The sequence below is a fragment of the Eptatretus burgeri genome, chromosome 16, assembly GCF_056783735.1.
Source record: "Eptatretus burgeri isolate ZD-2024b chromosome 16, Ebu_testis_v1, whole genome shotgun sequence".
Taxonomy (NCBI): domain Eukaryota; kingdom Metazoa; phylum Chordata; class Myxini; order Myxiniformes; family Myxinidae; genus Eptatretus; species Eptatretus burgeri.
Genome location: NC_140976.1, coordinates 14,951,254 through 14,964,850, shown reverse-complemented (window position 1 = coordinate 14,964,850; position 13,597 = coordinate 14,951,254). Strand labels below are relative to the sequence as shown.

Below are 13,597 nucleotides of genomic sequence, written 5' to 3'. Positions count from 1 at the left end.
GTAATCTCTGTCCACCGTTACTGGTGGAGGTAACCAGGACGACGAGACAATGACAATGACGTCAATATGACACCATCAACGTCGACATCGCGGGAGAGGATTTGAATATGACGTCATAAACATCATCGGTAACATTTTTGACCTGAACGTTTGCGCTCCGCGAGATTGCAAGCTGTGGTCGTTTACCTGTAGTCACCGCTTAAAGTGGAATAACAAGCAATTACACCGCTTTTCCTTTGTAGATTTGCCTGGGAACGCGATCACGTGTCAGGGCGTGTACTCCACCTCGAACGATCGTTTTGCGATGACCTATTTACCTGGGAAACGAGATGATGACCCAGGTGCTTCAGGCTTTCAGAGGTGGGTCTGCATACCCCCCCCCCCACCCCGTCATTTATTTATTTATCCCATTGATGAGATTGTGACGTGTGAAAGGGTCTCACTTTGAGTGTTGACACCACGATCAAGAGGATTTACGGCATTCCAGTGCCCTGGGCTTGACCCGATGTAAGATGATTCCTTTAACGGACTCCAAGCTCACAAGTGCGGGTCGGCCAGACCGTACGAGGTGGCCAGGTACCCGACCAAACTCTTACCCCCAGCTTGCCTATCCTCCGTGGCTGGAGGGTCCGAATAAAGGTCAGTTGGCTCCATTTCTTTTTGGGTGTGTGTGTCTGTCTGTGGCCAGTCTTAAAAGTAGAATTGCATAAGTGCCGTGCTTTATTGTACATTGCAATTTAGGCGGATTAACTCTGCTCTGTGTCTCCCTTCCTGATTATTGTGAATAAACCCCATGTTAAATGTACCAGCTTGTTTTCTGTATTTTCTCTCATTGGCCTAGCATGGTTTGGGTTTGAGTTATAGTGAGGCTGATTGTGCCGTAGATTGTTATTTGGACCGGTGCGGCTTTGGTAATTCCCGCTTGGTTACCTCGGATCCGAGTCGGTAACAGTGACTCGGTTCGGACAAAGCCGGCCGAGGGTGTGGCTTCCCCATTAGCTCGACTGCGCGGCGAATTTGGTAAATTGGAAGACAAAAAAAGACTAACCGTGCGGTCAAAATATTGGCGTCCACGGTCCATTCAGCGACCAGTCGACTTCGGAGTTATCCGGAGTGACGACCTTCAATTCCAGGTGTTCGGTGGGAGACGGCCCAACTGCTCCATCAAGCAGTCGTTCCCCGCCCCTGAACCCGGCACCACAACAATATGGCCGCCATCTTGGTTTTCTGGTGGGCCGAACACATCAGGCCTGTTGGCCTCTGCTGATTCTGCACTGTCTGGCTTTGTTGCATCAGATTTCCATTGGCTTTGTTTGGGTCAAGTGTTACTCATGATGAGGGACCTCGAAAAATCTAATCATATATCGAATAAAAATTTAGTAAAGTTTAATCAAGCCCGTCAGCAAGCACTGTTCATGCCTCCTTTAAAAAGAAAAAAAAACGTTACGTAGCTTTTGAACTCCTCCCTCACATTGGGGTTAAACAATCCAGGACGGTGTGACGAATCAGTTTGTTCTGATATAACCGTGGTGGAGGCTGACATGGATGCCGTGGTGGAGGCTGACATGGATGAGAGGTGTCGAGTTAATCCTTTTAATTGCGCATTAAATGTGTGTTTCTCAATCATGCTATTCATCTTTTAAAAGTGATCTGAATGCTCGTTTCCCAATCATCCCGTTACCGGATTTTTGTCAGAGGTTGTGACCACAGTGCGGTCATTCTTGTTAATATCTACAAGAGCGAGCTGACAAAATGTCAAAGGCGACGAACTGACGGACAGCGGAGCCACCAAGTAAGGGAATGAAGCAACTGCAGGTACAGGGGAGGAAACGTAATTAAGGATTGGGTTGAACATGGTTAATGGGGATAGGGTCAGCCAGAATAGCTTCCGAGGAGACACAGTATATGCATTCATCCATCTGAACTGTGTCGCCAGGGTTGGAATCTCGACCCAGCAGCTCTAAACTTCCATCCTGGTGCTTCGCATGCAGGGATGAAGCATCCGTCCTTCTGGTGCACATTAAGCCAGAGGACCCATCTTCCAGCATTAGTCATTGGTGGACGTTAAAGTTCCCACAGCGTCTTTCGTGAAGCATGGGCCAGTTATCACCGGCACCCATTTCCCCAACGTGAGTTGAGACAGTTCTTCGTTCGATTACCAATCAGCTTGTTGAGTGCTCGCCAAGTGGCTTTAGTACTCCAACAAAACAGTTGATGAGGAACGGCTGGCTTGGCGTTGGCAAGCACTAGCCAGCTGGTTGGTAATGGAACACGATGATGATGATGATTTGAAAAGATTGCACCAAGGGATTGGAGATTATATGAGAAACGCAGACCTTGAAGCCCCAAAGGGAGATAGACGGTGGTTCTAAAATTGAAGAAGTGGGTCGTGATTCTTCACCAGCCGATGCGTAAATGTAAACTTTTATAAAATGTGTACATTCTCGATTCTAATTAACAATGGCACCTCGTTTTTAACCGCCGGTGAATCCTGAGCAGTTTTCTGTTCGATCGACTGCTCCAACATAAACACACACGTGACCTATTAGTGGGACAATCCATCCATCCATTGGGACCATACTCTGTGCAGAGCATTGGTGCTGCCTAAAGCAGTCTCCTTGGCTATTGGGCACAATCCTGGATAGGTCACCACTCTGACACAGGATACCAGCAAGCTGGCACTCATTTTACCAACCTCAGAAGGATGACATGCAGAGTCAACCCCACCTGGAATTAATTCAACAGCCAGTTGCAATTTTAACTCAGGATCCAACTATCCAAAGCCCACCACCCTAACCATTAAGCCAACACCAGGCATAAATGGGACAATGTCATCCATAATAGCAGTTGAGATGCAACTAGACCACACGATCATGATCATCAAGAGGTCAACGCAGATAGATGCAATTGATTTATTCTTTGGTAATATTGAAGATTGTAATAATTGTTTGGTGGTTGTTCATCTCATTGGTGTGGTTGGTGACGTTTGGCTCTGGTTGATTACATCATCAATGATGACTTCCCAAGTAGATTACAAAAAAAGGCAAAATGGAGGGTGGAGAGGGTTGGGGACTCTCAGAACACGTCATAGACGTGTTTAAGACTCAGACCCAGCCCACGAAGCATTATAACCTCGCAGTTATCCTCTGGCGAAGTTCAGATGTTCCTTTTTATCACTCGGTTCATTTCCTGCAGAATCAGTGTAAACCCATCAACAAAGTACCGAATCGACGTCATAGTGGTGAGAAACGTCACATTGCCATTGTGTCTTTTGTGATTTGGAACTATGATTCTTCTTCTCCTTCCTTAATGGCGACAATTATTCCCACGTTCTTGTGGGGTGGGGAAAGTTTTTGGCCCAAGTCTTTCACGAACTGTCTGGCCAGGCTTGACGCTCGACTAAGCAGTTCGGGCAGGAATTTGTAATTTTTCAGAGTGCTGGCGATAGCTCGCCTACTATTCATGAAGACACCGTGGGATCTTTAATGTCCACCAACTAATGCCGGCAGACGGGACGCCCGTTTAACGTCCGTCCGAGGGACGGTACACACATTGATGAATCACCCTGCCTTGTGAAACACCAGGATGGCAGTTTATAGCTGGGCCGAGAATCAAACCCGGGCTCGACAGCTTATATTATAGACCAGTGTGCGTCCCTCTAGCTTGGCCATCCTGCCAGCTCAAGTGGAAGGTAAGATTAAAACCAGGAAAAGTTTTAAGTAATGGTCACAAAGATAGACTGCTTATAAAACGTTTTCTCATTCTTCAAAGCATCACATGAAAACGAGCATAAAATACAGTATCAGTGACCAATCCCTGACGATGCACAAATGATCCACAGAAAACTTTCTCATCAGATTCCTCTGGGATCGTGTGCGAAATCAGATGAAGAAAATTCCCATAACGAATGAGAGTAGCATGCTTGTTTCACGAAACGTCGATGAGATCTGATCGGACTTGCGGTTTTCTTCTTCAGGGATCAGTTCCCATTTCTACCATGAGTCGGGTTCGGTCGCCGGACCCCAGGGCGAGAGGGTCGATATTTTCTGCCGGGGGCGAAGGAGGATGGCGGCGAGCGTTGCTGTAACACTCGCAAGGAGCCGCCGGGTGTTGCAGGACACATCCTTGGCAGAGCAGGTAGAAGAGCTCAGCCATGTTGAGGAGCATGCAGATCGCCGACACGGTCAGCATGAAGATTGTGAAGATCGTTTTCTCGGTGGGACGTGAGATGAAGCAGTCCACCACGTTGGGACACGGAGGTGCGTCGCACTTAACGAGGCGAGGCATGATGAATCCTTGATACAGGTAGTAGAAAACGGCCAGGAATCCGCATTCCAATAGAATCCTGCATAAAACGCTGAACAGGTACGTGTACAGGAGCGATCCCGTGATTCCTTGCCAGACGTGCGTGTTGTCCTTGATGGTGTGCATGTGGCGCGTGCTTCTTGTGGCGTGGAGTGCCACCAGCAGTGCAGGGGTTGACACGAAGATGAGCTGCAAAGCCCACAGCCGAATGTGCGACAAGGGGAAGAAATGGTCGTAGCACACGGTCTTGCAGCCCGGTTGTAGCGTGTTGCATACGAAGTCATCCTGCTCGTCCCCCCAAACGGCCTCCGCAGCGACCACCAGCACCATGATCCGGAAGATGAAGAGCACGGAGAGCCAGACGCGTCCAATGCTGGTGGAGAACCTGCTGGCGCCGTTCACCAACGTGTACAGAGACTCCCAGTTCATTACCTCGGCGTTGAGATGTTGGGCATGTCCTCAATCGGCAGTGTGTTGAAACTCGTACACGCTGAGGGAGGCAGGGCATGCGTGTCGTAACGTGAGGAGAAAGCACGAAGAAATTGCTTCCAGACTCTAAAGCAGTTAAACCTATCCTAAACGGTCACACACAGTTTGTCGTGAAACAAGATGGCTGCCTCAAACAGGTGCTTTCATTACAATGTTGGTATTAGACAAAGACTGATCCTTGTATGATATCTTACAACGCATATTATCGAAAAGCAATCTTCTTAGTCCGGGGATTATTGTGGAGACAGGATCGGATTTTAATAATAACAATAAAGTTTCGAAGAAACATCAAGTTGATTTATTAGAAATTTCAACTCAATACTCGCGTTGACATTTCTGACCTTCATCCTCCGTGGAAGACCGTTTACAGCCGGTCTGTGGACGGGAGGCGACCATGAGGCACATCTCGTGTGTGGGGTGAATGCAAGAGCACGTGCACCACACAGCATCGTGCATGTCCTGCAAGGCTCACGTGCTTAACAGCGTGCCAAGCACGTAAACACGACCCATCGTGATACGTCACTGCACCTTTAATCCTTGAGCGAGTGGCCTGGTGACTGCCATCTGGAGGCACCAAGCTTTGATATATTTTTTCAATTCATATACATATACAATGTAAAAAAATACCATGTAGACTTTCCAAGCTGGTAGCTTAAGTGAGCTATTCCACATATATTATCTTGCCAGTAGCAGCCATGTGAGGGTGGTCGCAAATATCAGTGTTTTGCATGTTTGCAATAATTTATGAGTTTATATGCATGAAATATTGTCTGAATGTATATTACACACAATTGAATTTATCCTCAATAAATATTAAAATTATTATTTGGAAACAAAATAATGCATATTTTATTAGAGGGAGGGGGGAGGGGGTAAATAAGTTCATTGTTTAATTCACTGATGTTTGGTACCAACTGCATGTTGTTGCAAATTTCTAAACAATACATATATTCCTAATACAATCATGAATTGGCATCATACTTCAAAATAGGATTTATAAATTTGACAAATGATACAATACATGTAAATAACATAATTCTGATTTCAGAATTGCTCTGCCAGCGTGTGAGCTCGAATGGCAAATTTAACTTGTATTTCAGGATCTAATATTTATTTATTGCACATGTATTTGTATCGCCTGACAAGCATGGGTAAGTTATAAATTTTAATACTACTAATTTTAAATAAGTTAACTTTAAATAAGTTACCAAAACCACTAACAGACAATAATTATAAAATAAAATGACAGTATCATCTTTTTTTTAATTTCTAGTGTATGGTGGCAGGAACATTTGATCTTAATGGTAAAATCTATTAAAGAAACCTTACACTAAATGTATGCAGAATATCAACTTAATTTATATTGTAATATCTTTCTCTGTGTTTCAGGTGTGATGTCTGACTAAATAATGGAGTCAAGCTCAGAAGATGAGGTGGTTCCAACAAAGCGGAAGTGCCTTATTCCAAAAGTGGGACATGAAACCTGCATAATATGCAGCAGAGAAAGTTCCATCACAGATCTTACCAAACCAAAAGACTTTGGCAAACCGTCCTGAGTGCTGGAAATATTCACAAGTTTGAAGCCATAATTCAATATGCTGCTGCTGAAACTGTGCCAGACATATTTTATCAGAATGAATGCCGGCAATCATTCACACTCAAGAAAACATTAAATGCCATATTGGCCAAAGATGCTGATCTTTCTTTGGCAGATCAGAAAGAAAAAGTGGAATTGACACCAAATCAAGAGTGTATGCACTTAAGTGTATTTTCTGTCAAAGGAAGGACAAATATATCAGAGGATGTAAATTACTCAGTAAGTGCCTTTGGAGGACGTGGTAAATTCGGTGCGCTGAAGCTTTGCATAAAAGAGCTCAAGTATCAGAAGACATTAGGGGATCTTGGACAGCGATGGATGCTCTCAGCAGACCTGTATGACGCATTACAGGAGTTCACCTGTTATATGTATGCCACAAGATTAGCAGTTACTGAGGTCAATGACATGCGCTATCAGCTTTTCAAAGCAAAAAGAGGTGACATCGAATCAGGACAGCTTCCTCCTTGTAATGATTGTCTTTACTTTCATGCATTAAGGGCAAAATACCAATTCTGCATATGGCGTCGTAGCCTACATAATTATCCATCCATCCCAAGTCCTGAAGGTCATGGTTGGATCCTGAATGAAGAAGGGCAACTTATCATTCAATGGATGAAGGGCCCACCTGCCCCAGATGCTGTGCTTGAGTTTATGTCATGTAAATGCTCACGAGTATGCAGTCATCCTGATTGTCAATGCATGGCAAATGGGCTTAAATGCACAGCGATGTGCAAGCTACAAACATGTGACAATATGAAAAGTGACTCAGAGTTTACCATGGAACAGGACAGTTCAGATGAGGATGATGCCAGTGATGAAGAATAGTGTACTGGTACTTGTAGTAAGGAAATTAAAGGTTTACAATTATCCCAACTAACTCATAGATATTCTACAGAACTAGAATGGTTACTAATGGTGTTATTGAAAATTAGATAGAAGTAGATAATGTAACATGGTGGCGGTGGTTTCCTTTTGTAGTGCATCTCAAGGAAATCAGGACCTTTATCTTTATTGTGTCAAACTGTGTGGTATATAATGGTACATTTTTCACCAAGGCCTATATAACAATACAATGCTGTTTGAAGTTTCATATATGTTACAGTATTAACTCATTTAAAATGTTTGAAGCACTTTTGAAATTATGAATGGATTACAATGATAATCCCCGAAGTATGCATGATACTAGTGTTTATACATTTAGTATAGTAATATATGAATCTAATAATCACTAAAGAGTGTCTTATAAAACATAGTTTAGCTATATTGTTAAGATTTTAAGAAAATAATTCCAGGACTAGGAAAAAAAATCAGTTATTTTCCTTCATTTTTGTCATTCTGGGGGTAGTGATAAAGATTGGTGTGCTCTGACACGAAGCTACCACATAGAAAGTCGACATGGACTTTTTGGACTACTCAGATGTATAGCTATCTAAAATGCATTATAAAGTCTGGTACCTCCTGATGGCAGTTGTGAGCCAAATTTGAGGTCTGGGCTCAAGGAATATATATATATATATATATATATATATATATATATATATATATATATATATATATATATATATATACGATTAGGGTGACCAATACCGTGGAACCCCGTAGTGGTGTTTCGGCCGAGTATGTTGTCACCCACAATCTCATTATCGTGCCATACCGTCGGCGCATGTGGCAAAGCTTGACTCGTATGTACATGTACATTAGTCCATTACGTTTGCATCTACACTCTACAAAGCTTCATTGGGGTCAGATATATCCAAACTGCACCCATACCTTCGGTTTCTTTCGCTCTCCCTCTCTCTCCCCTCCTGCTGTGTTCTCATGAGAACGTAATTACAAACATTTCAGCTTAAACTGTCTCCTTGTCAGTTAATTGCGCTGTTTTTGTTCTTAAAGCAAAATGTCTTCGTCATTACATGTGCCATTTGCTTCGCATTTCCCGTGAGATGAGGGACTCGTGAAAGATCTTGAACCTCGAGTTGAATGTCCTGATAATGATTTTAAATGAACGATCAGGTTAAAAAAAAAAAATATATATATATATATATATATATATATATATATATATATCAATCAAACATCCTTGAACTGGTTGATTCTTGTAAAGTGTATTAATTTAATTAATTTTACAATGAGTGTGAAAGTGTTCCATTTGTTTGAAGGTGTTTAAAACGGACAGCTGTAACCGTGTGGAGTGGACGTCTCGAGAAGTCCCGAAAGTTTTTCTTGATGCCGCATGACGTCACAATGTGCGCTGGCCATTGTTTTTCAGCGCTTTCGTCACAATCCCACATTGTGTAAAAATTCGGAGCCCCATTTTGGCTGAATTGGGGCTAAATTTACTCATTGTCGTGCACTTTATTGCGTTATTGCATTGGTATCATTCACTGGTCGCCTATACTGAGTTGCTGCGTGAGATATTTTGCCTCATGTACCGATGACGTGTCTCTTGTCAACATTCAATTACGACTTTCAATTGTCGGGTTTTTCCTCCACTGACGCTTTTAGGGTTAGGCTACTGCCGTGCAATTGCGTGTTGCCGCAGTAGTCGATGACGACACGACGCACGTCACGTACGGTCAGGTTCTCTGATTCACCATACTCTAGTACAGAGTGCTGGTGCTGCCGAAGCAGTTTATTGGCTGAGGTTATACTGAGTTATAAGGTTATACTGAGTGGTTTGCCATTGCATTCCCAGCAGGAGTTAGGGCAGGAATTTGTCATTAGGTCAGGTGACCAGCGATGGCTCGCCTCCCCTTTACGAAGGACTCCATGGGATCTTTATCGTCCACCAACTAATGCTGGTGGACAAGATGCCCAGTTTAACACACACACACACACACACACACACACACACACACACACACACACACACACACACACACACACACACACACACACACACACGCACACACATTGATGAATCACCTTGCCTATGAACAGCGAGCTCGGGATTCGTACCCAGAGTGGACAGCTTACAGGTGAGGTTCATGAAAATGTCCACGTGCACTTTCGATTTTGTGACTCCGATCTGCTCCATTGTGCATGGTGTCTTCGGCCACGATTGGTGGCAGTTCTGATTAATACTTGTATCGGTTTTGATTCATTTACCCGCTCACGCAAAGAGAAAAGCGGGATTAAGCAATTGTTTCCTGTCTGTCTGTCTGTCTGTCTGTCTGTCTGTCTGTCATTCTGTCCACAAAGGTCAGTTTATGATCGATTGATTTCAATTAATCGGTATATTTTGAACACGAATCTGAAAACGAACCTGCATAACAGTGCCTCTGAATTTGTCCCGATCACGCATGTGTTGAGAGGAGGGAGATGATTTTTTTTATGCAATTTGGCAATCAAACAAAATTAAAAATCATTCCAAACAAGAAACCTACTGTTTTCAATGATGTTATAAAGGACACAAACAACGGGCATGAAGAACTACTGTAATGTGTTAAATAAGGTGGTGTCAAAGACGCTGCATCTACAGCAGTAAACTTTTGAATTTTATTCTCTGCAGCCATTAAACAAAAAATTTCTAGTTAATTACTTCACTTCAACACCATAGACCAAAAATCGCATTCTTGCCACTTTCAAAACCATTCCGTTCGGCAGTACTTGGACAAAATATTACGGCATTTTACATCATCTCAACCAATCAATTCACTGCTCGTAGATGCCGCCAGGGCCGGATTTATGGAAAGGTAACCGGGGCACTTGCCCCGGGGCCTCCACCACCCAACACATGTCCCGGGGCCTCCACCACCCAACACATGTCCCAGGGCCTCCACCACCCAACACATGTCCCGGGGCCTCCACCACCCAACACATGTCCCGGGGCCTCCACCACCCAACACATGTCCCGGGGCCTCCACCACCCAACACGTGCCCTGAGGGCTCCACCACCCAACACATGCCCCGGGGCCTCCACCACCCAACACGTGCCCTGGGGGTTCCACCACCCAACACGTGCCCCGGGGGCTCCGCCACCAAACACGTGCTCCGGGGCCTCCACTACCCAACACGTTACCCGGGGGCTCCACCACCCAACACATGCCCCGGGGCCTCCACCACCAAACACGTGCCCCGGGGCCTCCACCACCCAACACGTGCCCCGGGGCCTCCACCACCCAACACGTGACCTGAGGGCTCCACCACCCAACACGTGACCCGAGGGCTCCACCACCCAACACATGCCCCGGGGCCTCCACCACCAAACACGTGCCCCGGGGCCTCCACCACCCAACACGTGACCCGAGGGCTCCACCACCCAACACATGCCCCGGGGCCTCCACCACCCAACACGTGCCCCGGGGGCTCCACCACCAAACACGTGCCCTGGGGCCTCCACCACCTCAGGGCTCATTAATTGTTGTGAATTATAGCTTTTTAACCAGTGCCTGTCTTAACCGGTGCAGCAAATTTGCAACAAAATTTGCCATTCATAAGGTATTTGACAAGTCGAGTTGGAAATTGTTTCGCTAATATAGTCCTCGTTCACTTGTTGGAGGGATTTTTACTTTCTGTGTTGGTGGAATCCGATACCAGGAACATGTAAAACTAGAACGGGCACTCAGTAGAGCGCATACCTTCGCCAACGCTACATTTTGCCCCCCCTCCCAGAAACCGTTGATTGTGAGGGGATTAAATCCCATACCACATCTGCCATCTCATATGTGTTATGATGGCTTAAAAACATTAAATTTCCTGCTGTTTGACACTGATTCACGTACATTGTACAATTTCTGTATGAACTCCCTGACCTTTTTGGGTGTCGGTGTCAAGTCAATCTGATGACAACTGGTCACATTATAAGAAATCAAATATTACACATCACAGGATAGGGAATTGAATTCTAAATATTTTGAATCTACTGACATGCAAATTGTATAAGAATTGACCGCGTTATGATAATAAAGGTCGTTGACCCCCCCTGACTTTGACCCAAACCGCTAACAAAGGTAATGACGTCATTGTGTCATATCGTATATCACAAGATTGGGCATTGAATTCACAACATTTTGGCATTGGTTGCATGCAAATTGGATAAAAATCGACCGCACTATGGCAAAATGACGATTTTGACATTCATGACCTTGACCTTGACCTTTGTACTTTTAATTTTGTAATTGGTATTAGAGTGTGGGGAACAGAACAGTCAACATTTTGGTGTTGGTTTGATGAAAATCGGATAAGAATTGACCATGTCATGACTAAAACCGCATATTTTGCAATGTCGTGACCCCCCCCTGACCTTTGACTCCCAACCGCTAATAAGGGTTATTACGTCATTGTGTCATGTCACATATCACAAGATGGGGCATTGAATTCTGAACATTTTGGCATTAGTTACTTGCAAATTGGATATAAATTGACCGCGATATGGTAAAAAGACGATTTTGACCTTTACATGACCTTGACCTTTGACCCGATCGCTCCCAAAATCTAATCAAATGGTCCTCGGATAATAACCAATCATCCCACCAAATTTGCTGCGATTCAGTTCAATACTTTTGGAGTTCTGCGAATAACAAACAAACAAACACAAATATTCACAAATAAATAAATAAATACACAGTGATCAAAACATAACCTTCGCAACAAAGTTTGCGAAGGTAACAATGCTTCTCATTTCGTTACTTATAGTTCCATCACTCAAATTAAATCAAATGTAGTTTGGAAGTTGTACCAGTAATACAGTATCTTTTTAACGGGCTAATTGTACACTTTGCCAATGTTATGTTGTGTCTGGAATCCATTGGTGGTAATAAAAACCCGCAAAAAAACACTCCTGGAATCGTGTGTTTTATCCAATATAATTTAAGTTGCGAAGCCTGCAATGTTCTGAAGGCAACGACAGAGATAGAAGAAAATTGAATAGGGGGTGCCACAGATTAAGACAGAAGAGTTTAAGGGTGCCATGGTGGTCGTATGGCAGCTTAGCTGCCGGGTAGCTATCATTTCTTGAAGCGCGACTGTCGCTGATGCAGTGCCCCTCTACCAGTACACACACTGGAACTGGTACTCATTTCGCCGACCTCAGAAGGATGACAGGCTGAGTCAACCCCCTGGTGTATTAATTCAGTGGCCGATGGGGCTTGAACTCAGGACCCTAGGATCCTGGAATCCCAAGCCACCACCCTAACTACTGATCCAACACCAGGCTCGGGGGCCATCAATGAAAAAAGGTTGAAAACCACTGCTTTAGTTAATCGTCGGTGGCAGAAAGGGTCACCACCACCACCACCACCACGAATCCGCCGCTGGACCCCACCAGTGTCCTTGTTTCTCAAGACATCGTGGGGGGCGGGGGGGTAAGGTATTCTATGAACTCTCTCGTTGAATTTGTTCGAGGGTTTCACGGGTCAAGTGAGAGATGGGGGGGGGGATGGGGAGGACTATGAGACCATCACGACCGAATCGCAATTCCACCCTTATCATTTACCCCCAAAGCTCAACTCCGGATCAAGAACAGCAGTGAAGTACGACTACAGTAGCAGTGAAGTACTACTACAGTAGCAGTGAAGTACTACAGTAGTAGTAGTAGCAGTGAAGTGACGGTCTTTAAAATGGACACTTGGGCCGACGTTTCACCTCACACCTCACAATTCCAACTCAATGGTTCTGAAGTTATCCGACATGTTCGTCACCCCGGCTTCACATTGACAGTTCTCCGCCATGAGGATTTCGTCACACCCGAACATGACGTCACGACGGTTCGTCACTGGCCGAGCTTCGCCATCACGAAACGATCGGTTGAACAAAAAAACGTCTGTGAGAAGCGAACGAAATGCTTTCGGGATGCAGGAGATGACCCCCTGATGTCGGATGGCGTTTTGGTTGACGTTTCGAGCCGCACTTACACGGGATGTTTGTCGGTATATTCCTCTTCTTCTTCTTCTTCTTCTTCTCTTCCTCTTCTTCTTCCTCTGCGTTTCAAACTGAGAAGACTTACACGAGATGTTTCTCAGTTTATTAATTGTTTAGTTAACATGTAATAAAACGATTATTATAATGATCCCGGAAAGCAAGTGCACTCACCGCAAATCACACCTTGTCGTTCGGCGTCTCCATCGTCACAGGTGCGGAGGTGAAGGCTCGTGGCGGTGATTGGACGTTAAACGGTCGCGCGCTGTTATTTGGTGACCCAAAAAAGGGGGGGCTGTAGGGGGGAGTGGGGGGGCAGAGGGGGATCGCACGAAGCATTTGCTGACG

The 13,597-nt window shown here is 44.8% G+C and overlaps 2 protein-coding genes across 2 annotated transcripts in view; one reads left to right on the top strand and one right to left on the bottom strand.

The window, feature by feature from the left end:
- Positions 1 to 7,884, top strand: part of LOC147010577 (uncharacterized) — a 9,350-nt gene extending 1,466 nt beyond the window's left edge. The window contains exons 1-2 of the mRNA XM_085859035.1: positions 1 to 360; positions 6,184 to 7,884. The exon at positions 1 to 360 is cut by the window's left edge and continues 1,466 nt beyond it. Coding sequence (XP_085715161.1) covers positions 6,287 to 7,216 — 930 coding nt within the window. The 5' untranslated portion in view covers positions 1 to 360; positions 6,184 to 6,286 and the 3' untranslated portion in view covers positions 7,217 to 7,884. The remainder of the gene's footprint in view (positions 361 to 6,183) is intronic.
- On the bottom strand, positions 2,899 to 13,560 carry LOC147010576 (gap junction beta-2 protein-like). The gene is made up of 2 exons (XM_085859036.1): positions 13,424 to 13,560; positions 2,899 to 4,795 (listed from the first exon to the last, which is right to left on the bottom strand). Exon 2 carries the CDS (start codon positions 4,732 to 4,734, stop codon positions 3,973 to 3,975), a length of 762 nt encoding a protein of 253 aa, XP_085715162.1. The 5' UTR covers positions 4,735 to 4,795; positions 13,424 to 13,560; the 3' UTR covers positions 2,899 to 3,972.
- Positions 13,561 to 13,597: the final 37 nt, after the last annotated feature.